At 35.3% G+C, this 16,088-nt stretch overlaps 3 protein-coding genes across 7 annotated transcripts; 1 reads left to right on the top strand and 2 right to left on the bottom strand.

Moving 5' to 3' along the window:
- Nucleotides 1–115: 115 nt before the first annotated feature.
- LOC101203097 lies at nucleotides 116–3,938 on the top strand. Of its 3 annotated transcripts, XM_031886997.1 has the most exons (10): nucleotides 221–276; nucleotides 354–411; nucleotides 655–851; nucleotides 1,123–1,231; nucleotides 1,302–1,443; nucleotides 1,598–1,649; nucleotides 1,748–1,894; nucleotides 1,987–2,098; nucleotides 2,168–2,294; nucleotides 3,381–3,938. In XM_031886997.1, the coding sequence occupies exons 3-10, from the start codon at nucleotides 819–821 to the stop codon at nucleotides 3,838–3,840; spliced, it is 1,182 nt and encodes a 393-aa protein (XP_031742857.1). In that variant the 5' UTR covers nucleotides 221–276; nucleotides 354–411; nucleotides 655–818; the 3' UTR covers nucleotides 3,841–3,938. The 3 variants fall into 3 exon arrangements, with proteins under 3 accessions (XP_031742853.1, XP_004146732.1, XP_031742857.1); XM_031886993.1 differs by lacking the exon at nucleotides 655–851 and having other exon boundaries at nucleotides 116–276; nucleotides 2,198–2,294; XM_004146684.3 differs by lacking the exon at nucleotides 655–851 and having other exon boundaries at nucleotides 117–276.
- Nucleotides 3,939–4,577: 639 nt separating this feature from the next.
- On the bottom strand, nucleotides 4,578–8,467 carry LOC101202859 (WD repeat-containing protein 76). 3 transcript variants are annotated; one of them, XM_031886984.1, is made up of 6 exons: nucleotides 8,255–8,467; nucleotides 7,333–8,104; nucleotides 6,274–6,680; nucleotides 5,831–5,905; nucleotides 5,665–5,763; nucleotides 4,578–5,150 (listed from the first exon to the last, which is right to left on the bottom strand). In XM_031886984.1, the coding sequence occupies exons 1-6, from the start codon at nucleotides 8,383–8,385 to the stop codon at nucleotides 4,928–4,930; spliced, it is 1,707 nt and encodes a 568-aa protein (XP_031742844.1). In that variant the 5' UTR covers nucleotides 8,386–8,467; the 3' UTR covers nucleotides 4,578–4,927. The 3 variants fall into 3 exon arrangements, with proteins under 3 accessions (XP_031742844.1, XP_031742840.1, XP_011655849.1); XM_031886980.1 differs by having other exon boundaries at nucleotides 5,831–5,908; XM_011657547.2 differs by lacking the exon at nucleotides 5,831–5,905 and having other exon boundaries at nucleotides 8,255–8,464.
- A 954-nt stretch (nucleotides 8,468–9,421) lies between these two features.
- On the bottom strand, nucleotides 9,422–14,490 carry LOC101214655 (ATPase 8, plasma membrane-type). The gene is made up of 14 exons (XM_004146653.3): nucleotides 14,249–14,490; nucleotides 13,641–13,859; nucleotides 13,413–13,550; nucleotides 12,868–13,182; nucleotides 12,450–12,776; nucleotides 12,239–12,358; nucleotides 12,030–12,152; nucleotides 11,839–11,943; nucleotides 11,433–11,742; nucleotides 10,832–11,346; nucleotides 10,406–10,576; nucleotides 10,125–10,307; nucleotides 9,874–10,049; nucleotides 9,422–9,793 (listed from the first exon to the last, which is right to left on the bottom strand). Exons 1-14 carry the CDS (start codon nucleotides 14,294–14,296, stop codon nucleotides 9,697–9,699), a joined length of 2,847 nt encoding a protein of 948 aa, XP_004146701.1. The 5' UTR covers nucleotides 14,297–14,490; the 3' UTR covers nucleotides 9,422–9,696.
- Between the last annotated feature and the right edge of the window lie 1,598 nt (nucleotides 14,491–16,088).

A 16,088-nucleotide genomic window follows, 5' to 3' on the forward strand; every position in this document is an offset into this window, starting at 1 on the left:
TTTAATATGGTCTAATAGTCTGTTATATTTTTATATATACGAGGGGAAGCAATCAAACCTGTCAATGGGTATTATGTCAAAAGTTATTTTGTAAATCGCTAACCTTTTTAAATCTATCATATGCAAACATATGTTTAAAGAAAGCAAAAAGAAATTGTAGTGTTCCCTTTTATCTTCTGAATGAAAAATGGTGAGTGTGAGTGTGAGTGGAGGTTCCACCTTTCAGGCTGCCGCTCCATTGTTAGCACTTTCTTCTCTCTCTCCGCGTCCTCTGAGGTTCTTCTTCATCCTTTCCCTTGTTTCTCAATTCTACCCCTGCATGTATTTACCCACAAAGTGCTATCCTTTTATAGGTACGCAGTGCTTGGAGCTGGTTTTGCTGGGCTTTCGGTTACTTGGCATCTCTTGAAGGTACGGTTCTGTGGGCTCTGTTTTTCAACATTTTGCTTTTGCTGCATACAATGTTTTCTTCTTCAAACCCTTTGTTTTTTGGTTGTTGAGTTGTGGTTTTTGTGTATCAACTGGCAATATGAATTTGTTCCGATTAATCTTTTACACTTTTACGTGTTTGGTGAATGTCTCTTATGATTTATGATTGGACGAAGACATATACATTCATGAAGTATATTTAATTCGTTCCTTCGATTCTTTCAGGCCTCCATTCAATGTCCTATTGAATCTTCGTAGCCCTTCAAATTTGATTTGGCGTCTACATGCTTTATCTAGAGGCAGTGAGCCCAAAAACCAAAAAATGGGATCTCACGTAATCAAAATTTTATTTTTTGGAAAAAGAAACATTTGATTGATAGCATGAAATAATGGGCAGAGCCCAACACACCCAAAGGCCAAAGGTGATCACATAAATTTAGTTAACTGAAGATATTTCCGAGTCAATATGTTCTTATTGTAGGCCACAACAAATGATCCCTTCACATATCGATATTGTCCACTGTGAGCTTGAATAACTCAGCTTTTAGTTTCACTGAAAATGTCTCTTATCAGTTGAGATGTTATCCATCAGTTATCTATCTATGATGTTTTTATCCAGTCAATTGGGACTTTGATGGCGTTTCCAACATTTATTACTTAATGTTGTAGATAATCTTATTGTGTTCATTGCAGCTGTGTCCTAAGGATGTACCTATACGTATTGACATATATGACGAAGCTGGCATTGGTGGAGGGGCATCTGGAGTCGCTGGAGGGCTTCTTCATCCTTATTCTCCAAAAGGTTCAACATAATGATCCTCCTTTGTAAAAGCTGGCCTTTGAATGTGGCTAACCCCTTGAAATTATGTCAGTTAAACTTCTCTGGAAAGGTGCTGAGTGTTGGGCTGAGTGCTTAAAGCTTTTGAGCGTTGCAGAATCAGCACTTCACCCCAAAGAGTTGGATAGTGAGATGGATGAATGCCAGAATATGAATGAACTCATTGTTCTGAGACGGTATTTTCCTTCATTTCTTTTAGATTTGGAGATATATACACTTATCTTTACGTCTAGATATTCCCATCACTTAAGGATCTGTTTTTCTACCATTTTTCTGGTGATAGCGGCAGATGAAGCATTGCATGTTTATGGTTTATTTTATTTATTTTAGGGGTATCTTGAGGCCTGCAATTAGCTCGAAGAATTTGGTGGTGTTAAAAGAAGTAAGTATACTTTATATTCTTGCTTCTGTTTATGTTTCATTGCTCAAATGAGAACGTCTTAACAGATGTCAATAATGTTAATTCAATGATGTAATTAGAATGCTCAGAATGGACTCGATAGCTGCAGGATCGAAACAATTGATGAAGATGCTGCCCGAAATCTTGTTCCTGAGCTTTATGTTCCTCTAAATACAGCTTTTTACATGCCTCAGGCAGTAAATATCAATTCTCAACGTTATCTTGAGGTCACAACTTCAAAACAATTGACTTATCTTCCATTTGTTATATTATTTCAAGATAATTCTTTGATCTTTGTTCTTCCCTATCTTATGCCTAGGCGCTATTTATAGCATGTGAAAATCTGACCAAGGAAACATCCACCTCAGGTTTTGGTCATAAGGAGTTGTATTTGCAGAAAAAATCTATTGACAAACTGCATGGACTAGAAGGTAGTCAAAGTTTCTCCTGCAAAATCTTCTCTCTTTCTATTGTGATAAAACTTCCTGGAAAACTTGCAGGGACATACGATGCTGTGATTGTTTGTCTAGGTGCCAAAATGGTCATGCTTCCTGAACTTGCTGGAAAGCTTCCTTTAAGAACTTGCAGAGGTGTGGTTGCTCATTTTCAGCTACACGATGATATCAGGTACCTATTTTTTATGCCTAGTATGTAGTCTCACTCCACCAAATTCATAATTTGGGCCATAAGAATTACTTCAGCTAAGTGATAGTTATCATTTATCATCATGAGCAGATCGTCGTGCATATAGGATGATTGCTTTTCAATCTTTCACATTTTGAGTTAAGATATCAAATACCTATGAAGCTAGATATGACAGTAGGTCAATTTCTAAATATTTAGAAGACATATATCAAATATGTTGATGATAAGTTTAAAGAAAATCTAGAATATATGTACATTTAACATAAAGATTCAAGATGTCATCCACTAAAAGACATAAAATGTGAATTTAAGAACCATTTGTATACGCAGACTTCTTTTTTGAACTGTTAAAGATAATCAAGCGGGTTGTTTTTTGTGTGACTTGGTGGGGAGTGGGGATGAAGGGATGAAGGGATGAAGATGAAGATTGGATTATTCTGGGGTTCAGTTTGTTCCCTCTTTTTGTTTTGCGCTGGAGCACTGGACTCTTTTTTAATATTTTGCTTAGTTTTGGGTTGTGAAAGTATTAGATGAGATACTTTTAACGTCTAGGGTATCCATTTCACATATCTAGAAGGGGACACATATTGTACAAGAAAAAAAAAAGTAACAGATAGATTTCTTCCACACATGAAGTATCTGAGAGTATCGGTGTCTGATATGTATCCGATACTGATTCTTTGTCTTACATGAAGTATCTGCGCTTCATGGTCAAACACCCAATAGACAATTTGTTAAGGGGGGATAAAGGGCCCAATATAATTTTCTTGGATAGTCCTGAAATAGTTAGAGAAGCCTTGTCATGAACAATCTTTTATTATATATAGGAATTCCGATGCTGTTGTCAAAGTGAGCATACAATTGACATGCAATATGTCTTATTGATCAAGAGGCCCGTGATTTGAATCTCCTCACCCCCTATTGTAAAAATATTTAGATAGTTTTGAGGATTTTTAGCTGCAACGGCATTGCGATGAGGTGCATTATTATTTTCTTTTGAAATACCAAAAAACGCATTCATAATTTTTTCTTGTTTGTCTGACATCTGGTATAATACTATAATTTCAGCAATGCATACCCAGGGCTTGGGCCTTCTATATTGTCAGATGCATGGCTAGCTATTCGAGGTCCAAGAAGTTTATATATGGGTTCAACATGGGAATGGAAATCAACAAATTCGTCACCTGAAGTTTCAGAAGAGGAAAGTTCAAGAGCGGTTGCAGAACTTTTACCAAAGGTGTCTGCCATTTATCCATCAATAAAGGAGTGGAGTTTCATAAGAGCAAGGGGTGGTCTCAGGGCAATGCCACCACTCACTCCTCATGGATCTCTTCCTCTTATGGGTTGTATAGATGAAATTGTAAGACACAACAGCTCTTGCAAGTACTGGGTATTTGGAGGGCTTGGTTCAAGGGGATTATTGTACCATGGTTGGCTTGGGAAATTAACAGCGCAGGCTGTGCTTTCATGCAATGATGAACTAATTCCATCTGAACTAACCTCTTGGAAGAAAATAATGAACAGTTAATCCATTCTCTTTCCCCATTCATTCTCACCTTCATTATTTTAAGACAGAGAGCTTTGTCTTGCAGCCGTCAATATCACTAATAGATTGCAAATTTGCAATGGCAGATGTCCTATAATCATATTTTACCCTCACATGGTGCATTATGTGTGAATCTAGTGCTAAATATTTAGGTTCTTTATTTGACCGTCAGGTTGACTAATATTCAAATCTTGTTTTAAGATGGAGAGCTTTGATTTGGAGTTATTAATATCACTAATAGGTTGCAAAGACGGACGCCCTATAATCATATTTTCCCCTCACATAGTCCGCTTAGTGTGAATCTTGTGCTAAATATCAAGGTAGTTATTTGATTAATATGTTCAAACTTCGATTTGGTTAATTTGTTGATACGTTGAAGAGCAAATGTTCTTCCTAGTCATCTTTCCCCCCTCCCACCCTTATGGTGCAACATGTGTGAATCTGGTACTAATATCTAGATTTTCGAACTTTATTGCTTCTATTTGCTTTTGGTATTTATTCAAGCTTTCTTCTTCTTCTAGCTGCTTTGGAATAAAAGAAATCATAGTCTTTTGAGAGGTGTTTCTTAAATCAGTTTTTGAGAGACGTTTCTACGGCTTTTGAATATTTCAATGTCTCTCCTAAAGAACATCAACTTTAACATCCCATGTTTACACGCCATTGTAAAGAGTTTTTCCACTACTTTCTAATAAGGAATCACTTCAAATGGAAACACTCTCTTTAACACAAGTAGTCTACTAGCCAAAGAAAATTGCATAAAACTTTATACATCAAAAGCTGATTTAAGCAAAGTTTCCAACACTTCTCAAAGTAAATACCAACATTGTAATTGGCTACAAGATGTTAAACTTTATCCCTTTTTTGTATAAAAAAAGGGAAGACAAAAAAATCTACAAGATTCATCCCATGAAATCCAATTGCGAGAGGTTAAAGCATCTCTTCTACCTCAGAAAGTATTTGTCGGATATCAGCACCGGAGATGGATGGAATTCATGTACAAAATTCTCATTCTATCCAAAATTCTTATTCTATCCAAAATTCTTATCCTGAGAACTCTACCACAAGCAAATTATATATCTGGACTCATTGTCCACATATAAACCTGTCCCCCACTAGTGGCTCCTGCTAATGTTCCAACATCATAAGGATGTGCATCGAACCTGCAAGGTATTGCCGATATTTTGGGGCTCTGCAAAACGAACACTCTTTTCCGATATGCCCGTGAAATAACATCTACTGCTCTCTTCATATTTCCAATGAAAATGTACGAGTCGTCCCAACCCCATATTGCTCTGCTTCCAAATAGATAGAATGTCGTTAATCTTCTAATAGATGGGAAAAAACAACTGAAGCCTACTTACCATAAACGTTAAAATAAAAATGGCAATTAGAGGACAACACGAAAACAATACACTAATAATTCAGCCCAAGAACCACGCTTAAGTCCTAATTGTAGGAACAAATAATCATTGAAGATACTCTTATACGTGTGATGCAGGGGCATCTGAAAATCCAACTACTTTATGCAATAAATCATTCATATATATAAGGATATGATCATCAAACGTTTGAGATTGAACAAAATAAGAAAATTAGATGCTTAATAAAAGATATTAGAAAGACATTTTCATTCTTTTGACACAAGATTCGAATTTTGATATCAACATAACCAGAAAATTAGTCATTCATATATATTTAAAATATCTCAATGAGTAGAGCAAGGTGAATCGCACAAGTAAATTTTAGATGGAAATGGAAAGGGGAAAAATAAAAGGTAAGTGACAAGGACAGGGTTACAAAACTTGCCTGAAAGAAGAAATCCATCTGCCTGTCTGATTATCATGCGGTATTAGCGAAGTATCTTTAAAGTTGACTCCACCATATATACCAACAGTGTCGTCAAAACTAAATGAAATGAAACCAATTAATCTCACAACTATTAAATAATACTACTAAGCCATTAAAATCCTACCTACTACTGCACCTGCCTAATTTCGGTGCTTTGGGGGAGACGGAGGGGAGGTGGAATTGAGAAAAATTCATCATTCTTCTGACGTAACAATAAAAGAGCCTCGGTTTTAATTAAATGCACAAAGCGCAATTTCAAAATACTAAGTGTACAACATTTAGAAAGTTTTACTGCCTAGAAGAATTCATGGTCGCCTCACCATAAACAATCATTGTTGTAACAATAACAAACCCATCGTTTGAAATGAAAGCTTGAACTCTAAATTAAAAAAAGAAAATGATACGAAACTGTAATTTCAAAATAGTTGACAGAAAATTCTACCGTCTTAGGACACATTAATGAAACTGAGCTATAGGACACATTGTTAATTTATTCTCTTTTACCCTTTTGCTGATTCTATTACTACTGTTTGCCTATAAAAAAGTTTCAAAAGATGATCAACTTACCTAGTAGTTGCAAGGAAGCGTCCAGAGGGTGAGAAGTAAGCAGAATGAATCGCCTTTTTGTGGGTGATTGTCTTCAAGGTTTGGGGCTTTTCATCACTAACACTTCTCAAATCCCAAATACAGGCAGTTCCATCACTGGAACTCGTAGCCATAATGTTGCTATTGCCTACATTAAAATCGATGGAATTGATCCTATCTTCATGCAACGTCCATTCCATTGTGCAGTTTCCAGTCCTTTTATCCCATATATTCAACCCTCCACGACCCTCAGAAAAATATAAGCAGTTTGCATCATTTGATTGTTGAGAGAGAGAAAATATAGTATCTTCATTACGATATACAAGATCAAACATCTCTTTCTCTACATCCATCAATCGTATAAATCCATCATAGCAGCTGGTATAAACCTGCAATCATTACACAAGAATCATCATTAGCATACCAAAACTAATTGCATAATACCAGAATAAAAACACATGCAAAATTCAGAACTAATGTTTTAAACCATAAAAAAAATATTCTAACAAAGAAAACGACTGGAGTAGATGTAAAGCTCCTTGCAAAGTCTGATCCAAACATATCCACAGATGGTCTCTCCTTAATTAAAAAAATGCATTTTCAATCACTCATGCACAGGCCAAAACTATTATCTTATTTGGTCAAATACCTGGTTCACAACTGACTACTGAGAAATACCATTTTGAATACGGAAGCATAGGAAACAACTAGAGAAGGAATTCTACAATTAACTGAAACTATACTGATACATGAAAACTTCTTCCTCATATGCCTAACTGAACCTTTTCCATTACAATGATAACTTACCTAGAAACGTAGGATCACATAATTGAACTCAGCAAAAAGTAAGAGAATGGACTTTGACGATAAAATCTATGGAGAAAACAATATCTTTTTCACACAGTATAAATTGTTGTACGCAAGAACCCAGAGCTTTTCATTCTAACAGATCATAAAAAATAACAGATATTTCAAAAAATCAAATTAAAAAATTATTCTTCATCTTTAAAATCTTCCTAGAATCTCCTGGATAAATGGTACCTTCGACAATGCATGTCGTTGAATTGAAATCCCAGAAATGGGACCCGAATGGGGGTGATATAAATAAACTCCATTTCCTTCCTCTCCCTCGTGATCAGCATTCCAGAACCCGACTTCCCCAAACTTGTTACCTACAACGATCATTTTAGAATCAAGACAAGGGAAAAACCTCACGGCCATTATTCTCCCAGGCACAACCCGAGCTATGTTGTCGGCATTAAGAACCAAAGATGCAGGCTTTAAGCAACTTCCATCATTCTTATGTTCCATTTTAATCGAACTCAGCAAGGGATCTTTAACGTCACTGATAAGTCCTTCAGTCACCCTTTTAATTAAATTCGAATAATTATCAATAGGATCCATCTTCAAACAATTCCCATCTCCCCCTCCTTCAATCTCTACCTCATTCGAGAAATTCCCATTCCTTCCCCCCATTTTAAATTCCTTAACATCATCAACTAATTCCTCTTTCCCTGACCTACTCAACAGAGACTTACTCAAAACACCCAAAATAGATTCAATCAAAGACGGATGAGACTCCCTCTCACTACAAACTTCAACCATTTCAAGGGGGCCTAAAACACGAGGCGAAGACATGGACTTGGTTTCTGACTTCCGAATCTTAGTAGCTGACTCCGTAAGATCATCTATATCTACAAGCTTTTTGGCATCGGGAGGAATTCCTCGAGCGCGCAAAGAACGTCGTAAAACCATCGGAGTCTCTTTTTTAGGTTTGGTTTTCGGATAAACCTTTTCCGATTTGGTTTCAACTCTGGAATGGGAATAACAAAGGGATCAAAAACAAAACAGAACAAAACAAAGTAGGATAAAGAGATCAATACAGAGAGAGAGAGAGAGAGAGAGAGAGAGAGAGAGAGAGAGAGAGAGAGAGAGAGAGAGAGAGGGAGGGAGGGAAAGATACCTTTGACGCTTGGAAGCAGCGGAGAGTTCAGAAGCTTTGGATTGGAGCTTGAGAGCGGCCAACATTTCATCGTTGCGGCGAATGTTCTCGAGCCTTTGTCGCTCGTAGTCAGTGAGAGCTTGAGAAGCCATGGAAAAGGGAAAGGGTTTTAGGGCAGAAGGAGAAGGAGAAGGGAAATTCGGAAATTTGTAAGAGATTTTACATACCGTTGGCATTGCGGGAAAATACACTACGGCGGGACTTCAGTGACTACGTTGTCATTTAATCGCCACGTCACTCCCATGCTGTGGTTAAAATATATTTCTTCAATTATAAATTTATATATATTATCATTTCATAACTTTGGTCGTCACAAATTATATTTTTTTAAGTCCATTTAATTTTATTTTTTTCCCTTGTAATTCACCAAATACTGAGCTTTAAAGAATGTAATTAAAAATGGTTGTAAATTACATCTAACAAAAGTTTGTTGAATTATGAAAAAAAAAAAATTCAAAGTTCAAACGTTGATTTATTTAGATTAAATATTATGTTATTATAGAGCTCTTTAAAACTTTAAATCTTTCAATTAGTTTATTACTAGTTTAGTGTAGTTTTATCTTAACTTTTTTTCTAAATTTTTTATGAACATCTTTACTATAAACCTTAAAAATATATTCACTTTTTTTATAATCTCTTACTTTTACTTTTACCAACATTTTGAATCTTCCTCGCCATTATTTTCTCCTTTCACACACATATATTGTTATGAATATTTGATGAAGAAATCAACATTGAACAAATTAATGAAACATAGAAAATGAATCTAAAAAAATGAGCGAAAAGTGAATATAACACTAAAAAAATGTATTAAATGTCTTTTTTAATACTTTATATTGTACCATTTTTCTATGAAATGTAAATATTTTATGGTAAAGTGATTCGAGAGTAGAAAGCGAGAAATTAGTTTGATTTTTTCTCACATTTTTTTAATATTTAAATATTTTCTTACATTAGATTAAATAATCTTTAAATTTTAAAGGTAACAAATATATGTTATCCAAATTGGTCAGGCTATTGAATCAACATTTGAATATTTAACTTCTTGAACGAGAATACATGTATTAACCGTCCACATTGTGAATAGAAAATTATTTAACAGTAAAAACAGTATAGGGAACAAGTGGATTAGTATAACTAATATATGTAATATATTCCTTTAAATTATCAAATTTTCAATCTTTTTTTCCCCTTTCCTCTGGAACTTTCAATCTAGAATACATTTTCCTTTACAATGCGAAAAGAATTACAAGTACAAAAAAAGAAGAAAAAAGAATCATTAATAACCCATCCACCACCATTAAATTTTATTCCTATCTTTTGCTTCTTTTTTTTTCCCTTTAAAATTATTACTTCTTCATTTTTGTTGAAAGTCAGCCAAATGTTGTCCTCTCCATTGCAAGTTAAACAGTGTAGTGTTGTTGGATGGTTTCAATGTCCAATCCCTTCAACTTCACTACTGACTCCACATGGCCCTTTAGAGTGTGAAGCTCCCTCAACCTGCACACCATTCAACATTTACCAACTTGATAAAACTTTATTTGGAATGACTTTTCAAGTGAATTCGTTTTCGAAGTTACCTAGCAACTTCAGCCCTTTTTTTGGCTTGTTCTGCAATCTCTGAAAGGTCTTCGTAGTTACTCTTTTCATGGAATATGGTTTCTGGTGGTTGTAGACCGTGCATTGTACGTTGCGCTATCGCCCATTGTGCCTCTCTTTCGCCTTTTCCGTAGTCTTTTTTAGTCGTAAACGCCGTCTAAATGGTCAACAATATCCATTAGTACAAATTGTTACAATGGGAAATGACATTATAGAAAGTTTGATCACAAACCTTATTCTCAAGCATGTTGTCCCAAGCCTTTCCACTTAGACCGTAACGAATGGCGAATTTGAGAACATCAAGTGGGAAGTAAGTAACGATACTGAATACCCAGATAGCTCCTGCCCATCCCCATCCAATACCTTTGATCCTTGCAAAGTTCCACTCAGAATATACAGCAATTAAAGTGGCAACCTGAAAGTGTAGGTAATAGAATCAATAATCAAGAGATAGATAAATGAAATTTTGGAAAATGTTTTAAGGAACAAGAAGAAAAGTGTACGTGTTCTTACCAACTGAGCAGCAATGAAAGCAATAACTAGCAAGAAACCAGGGCATTCAACAAAAGACCAACTTCTTGACCTGGTGACAAAGATGAGAGCTTGACTGATGATGCTAACTTGAAGATAGAGAGCAGAATTGATCTCAGCAAGATCTTTGAGTGGTTTTACACCAAATGTATTCTGCAAACAATGTTAACATGAGTTAGACCTCAAATGTTAGGGGTAAATGGCAGTGGGTAACCATTAGTCAGTCGAACATTTTAGGACGAATGTTATACTATGGGCTGTTAGGATCCGGTTATCTTGTTTATTGTATTTCGTACTTTGAATTTATATAATATTGGAAGTAAGACCTATTATCTTCATTACATGTTAGTATACATAATCGATGTCATAATTGCACTTGAAGAAGGGATAACGATTTTGTTTTCTTACCGTGAAGAAGTTGGTTTCATTGGCGAGCCAAAAGAAAACTACGGTCATAAGGGCCATGTATGTTCCTAGGACAACACCAGTAGCGAAAATTTCTTTGAGTTTCCACGAGTCTGGCACAGGTGATGGCTTGACCCTATCCTTTGAAATGGTCATGATGGTTCCATCGTTTAGGATGGCAATGATCAAGACCATAAAAGGCGAGAAATCGAACTTCCAAATGAGAGCCACAAGCATGAATCCCAAAACAATACGGATTGTAATGGAAACTGCATATATAGTGTAGTTCTTCATTCTCTGGAAAATGGCCCTACTAGTCAATACAGCACTCACAATCACGCTTAGCCCTGGCTCTGTCAAAACAATATCTGATGCACTTCTTGCTGCATCGGTTGCATCGGCCACAGCAATTCCGATATCGGCCTTCTTGAGAGCAGGAGCATCATTGACACCGTCTCCTGTCATGCCACAAATATGATTCCTCTCTTGAAGTTTCTTGACAATCTCATACTTGTGTTCTGCAATCAACAAATGAATATAGTTTAGTTGAGGATGACTGATGGTTTCATCTATCTCATTGTAGTTAAAAGTATAATGTGATTACCCGGAAATACTCCTGCAAACCCATCAGCCTTCTCAATGAGTTCATCAACAGGAATGGAAGCAATTGACTCATCTTTGCTTTGGCCAAGCAAAGACGATGATGGATACATGTTGGTGCCCATTCCAAGCCTTCGACCAGTTTCTTTTCCTATAGCAAGTTGGTCACCAGTAATCATCTTAACATTAACACCGAGTTCAAGAGCTCGACGAATGGTTTCTGCACTGTCATGCCTTGGAGGATCAAATAGCGGCAAGAGACCAACAAACTCCCATGGTTCTCCAGCACTCTCTTTGTCTTTATCTTTAACAGTCTGTAAATAAAGGGAAAAAAAGGTTCAGGATAAATAAGAACACTCGTTTGTTCTACGTATTATCGAACCTATTATATATATTATTCACATATTCACCTGTCGACCGACTGCCAAGGATCGAAGACCACGGTTAGCATAGTTATCAATAATTTCATGAGCCTTCCTTCTTATTTCTCCTTTAAGCTCACAAAGATCAATTATCTATTACCACCAAAATGACAAAGTTAGGCATCTAAAAAAAATGTGATTCAACCCAAGTGATATTGCCTACAGAAAAACAACACTACCTGTTCAGGAGCACCCTTGCTGCTTCTATGCCAGTTACCATCTCCATCAATGTAGGTAATGGCAGTACGTTTTTCGACGGGATTGAAAGGCAAAAAATGTACCTCAGTTATTCCTGCTCTTGCCTTTGGAAGCCAAATGTAAAGTAAGAATAGTTTAGATACCACAGAAGCTTCAATAATGAATATAAAAATAAAGTTGAGCAACTAACCTCTTTAGGGTCACCCAACATTCCAACAATGCAAGCATCAATAGCATCTTGATTTTCAACTCTGGAAGCTCTTGCAGCAAACAACATAACAGTGTCTTTGTCCATGTTTGGCACAAAAACCTACAGTCCTAAAACACACCATGATGAGCCATACGATCAAAGTCAATGACCAAAACTACAATTCTACAGGTTACAAATATGTGAACTCGACCTCAATCAAGGATTTGTCTACTGTGAGCTTATTGAGGGTGAGAGTTCCAGTCTTGTCACTGCAAAGAACATCCATCCCAGCCATCTCTTCAATGGCTGTCATCCTCTTGGTAATGGCACCTTGCTGTGATAGGCGATGCGATCCGATGGCCATGGTTACTGACAGTACGGTTGGCATCGCAATGGGAATACCTCCAATGAGAAGCACCAACAAGTTGTCAATTCCCTCTCTATATGCCCTATGCTGAATTGGATACATCACCAAGATCTCAATGACCATTCCCACAGCAATGGAGCATATACAGAAGTTTCCGATGGCTGTCAACACCTGATCAATGATGAACCAATGTTAGAACCAAAAATCTTGCCACAAATCCCAAGTTAACTTGGTTGTGTGAATTAAATAAGTTTTCTTTTACCTTTTGGAAATGGCCAACTTGGTTGGTGCTGTCCACAAGGTGGGCTGCCTTTCCAAAGAAAGTATGCACACCAGTTGCAATAACAACGGCCTCAATCTCACCTTGCTTGCAGGTAGAACCAGAAAACACTTCATCACCAGGATGTTTGGTGACAGGCAAAGATTCACCTGTAAGGGCAGATTGATCAATCTTAAGAGGATCACCTTCTAGGAGACGTGCATCAGCTGGGATAATATCTCCCAGTTTGACACTAATCACATCTCCTGGAACCAGAATTGCTGCCTCTTCTTCTTTCCACTTTCCATCTCTTAGAACCTACAAAATTCATAAAACAACAATCCACATAAACCACCAAAAAGTTCCTAATTAGTGTGAAATCACCACTATACTCAAAAGTTTAAGTCGATGCATTATCATAAATTCAATCTCTTATTCATACTTTGACCGAACTACTCAATTTCGAGGACATCCAAGAGTATGAATACAATATCTTTTGTTTTGATACTATGGTCATTCACTAGGAACTAGAAAAGAAATGGAAATACCTTGGTTTTGGGTGCAAGACCAGCCATGAGAGCAGCAGCTGCATTTCCAGCATTGTTTTCTTCAATGAAACTAATGGTAGAATTGATGATCAACAAGACAATGATACCAACAAAATCTTGCCAATCTGGTGGTTTACCCTGGAAATTTGGAACATAATCATATCAAAATGAAGTTATTGTGCATAAAATTAAAAGAATGGAAGAAGAATTAAACAAGATGTTATATACCCCTCCATTGGCCAGAACGATGGCCATGATTGCGGCACATTCCATGACCCATGAGAGAGGGTTCCACATAAACCCCAAAAACTTCAAAAGTTTGCTCTCTTTTTTCTCTTCAAGCTTGTTTGGGCCAAAAATTTGGAGTCTTTTTTCTCCTTCTGCTGTACTCAATCCTTCTTTTGTGCATTTTAGTTGCTCAAAAACTTCCTCAACCGGAATTCGTTCCTACAAAATAAATAAACAATTCAAACCAATAACTCAAAAAAGAAGAAGAAGAAGAATGTTAGAAAAAGTTCGTATATGGACAACTCATTCTCAACTCCCTAAACAATGATTAATGACCGGTTCTCACAAACCAACAATATCTAACATTATGCTTACGTCAAAACACAATTTTTACACAATATCCCTCAGAAACAGTCATATATAGCATTGTCATGACATTCATTTCTCTTCACCGAAGTGTGAGAAAAACGAAGATCACAACATACAATGCCACTGCAATATTACTGCATTTTAACGTAAGCAGAAAGTTAAAAAGAGATAGATCATTAATCACTTTACACAACTAAGAATGAGTTGTCATTGAAGTGAGGAAGAATGTAATTAATTACTAGATCAATGTTCTCATTCTTGACATCTTCCAATGAAATGTCACCCATGGCTGACCCAAAAGAACAACCAACAAAACAAAGAAGATCAAAATATCCAAGAAAATAAAAAATAAATTATTTGTTGTCCTCCTTAATCCCTTTCCCTCTTCCCTATGTTTGTGTGTTATTGAATCATATTTAAAACCCCAAAGGGAAAAGGAGAAGGTGAGGAAGAGATCAAAAAATAGGTAATATCATGCAGAATGGAGTTGGCAACATTTTTGACAGCAAACCCAACCTTCTTTTTATAGCTAAGTAGTTCATCAAATCTCATGATCCCCCGTTGATTTCTGTACAATGTAACTTTTACTTGGACAAGAGACAATAGAGTTGGTTTTTACACTTTTGTGGTTTACCACACTCTACGCTTTGTTCTACTTAACAATAATAGCTTAACTTTTAACAGTATGCTTTTTAATCTTTTTTTCAATATCTATATTTGGATGAAAACAAAATATATATTTATTTTTTAAAAAAATTGTAAATATATAAGTTTTCAAAATTATTAAAAGAATATTATTGTACTTTTCTAGAGTGGAATAATTTGATTTTTTTTAAAAAAAATCTTATTATTTTGTTGTGACATGAATTGTAATTTTTGTTTGGATATATAAAATTGATTTGAACATATATTATAAAGGGTAGTTTTTATATAAAAAGGAAAAATATGGTAAAAAATATAAAAATTGACAAAATATTTAAATGGCCCTTTTAAAAATTAATTTTTTTTAAAAAAAAATTTGACTAATTTTTTTAAAAAAATGAATAACAAAAATATAATGTAATGTAAGTAAAAATACAATAAAAATAATTAAGTTAAATTTTGTGATTATTTGAACGATTTGGATTCATATTTTTGTTTTCTTACAAAAAAAAAAAAAGAATCATAAATTATAGTTAATTTTTGTTGAAAGATAACCCTTGAGTGTAATACATAAAATCCTTATAAACATATTATTTTCTTTTCCAATCTCATTCCATCCATGTTTAAGTAAATAGTTCTTTCGTAATTTGTATCACTATGCAAATGAAACAAATACACATTATATTCTCCTAACTAATTTCCAATTAAATTCATTATCTTAGAGGACGATTTCTCATATTTAACCCTAATTAGAAAAGAAAAAAAAAAAGATACCATTTACATGAAATTATCAAAATTTTAAAGGTCAAAATTCATAGTTGTTTCCTAAAAATAAAAATAATTATGGTGATTAAAAAAGTACATGAAATTAAGAACATCTATGTAACAATGCAATTTTATTATTTAAAAAGTGATACTCCAAACTTTTTCTGAAGCAAAATTCTCATAACTATTTATAGTCAACTCTCTCTCAGTCTAAACTATCATTCTCAATCGCTATTCGTATTAACCTGTTATGCCATAACAAAGAAATTAGCAAAGCCTCCCTTATATCTTTCTCAATCGCTATTCGTGCTAATAACCCATTTAGTTTTATCAAAGAACTTATCAAAGAGCTCTATCTTTGAGGTTTAGTTAATTCTTCCAATCTAGCTCTTTTCTTTTTTAAAACGTTTTCACATCCAGAATCGTGCTTTAATTTAGGTATGAGAGAGATTTTTAGAGAGGTTGAAGACCGAATCTGGAAAGTTGTGTTCAAAACTGGAAACAAAATATGCAGGGGGCAAGGAGGTTTTAGTTAAAGTTGTGTGACACAAGCTATTCATATGTATTTATGAGTTGTTAACAAGCTTCTGAATGATTCATTAAAGGAGTTAGTGCGTGCGTGTGCTAGGTTTCGGTGGGGCTCCTTTGATGACAAGAGAAAAGCACACTAGC

The sequence above is a fragment of the Cucumis sativus genome, chromosome 1 (genome assembly GCF_000004075.3).
Source record: "Cucumis sativus cultivar 9930 chromosome 1, Cucumber_9930_V3, whole genome shotgun sequence".
In the NCBI taxonomy this organism is placed as follows: domain Eukaryota; kingdom Viridiplantae; phylum Streptophyta; class Magnoliopsida; order Cucurbitales; family Cucurbitaceae; genus Cucumis; species Cucumis sativus.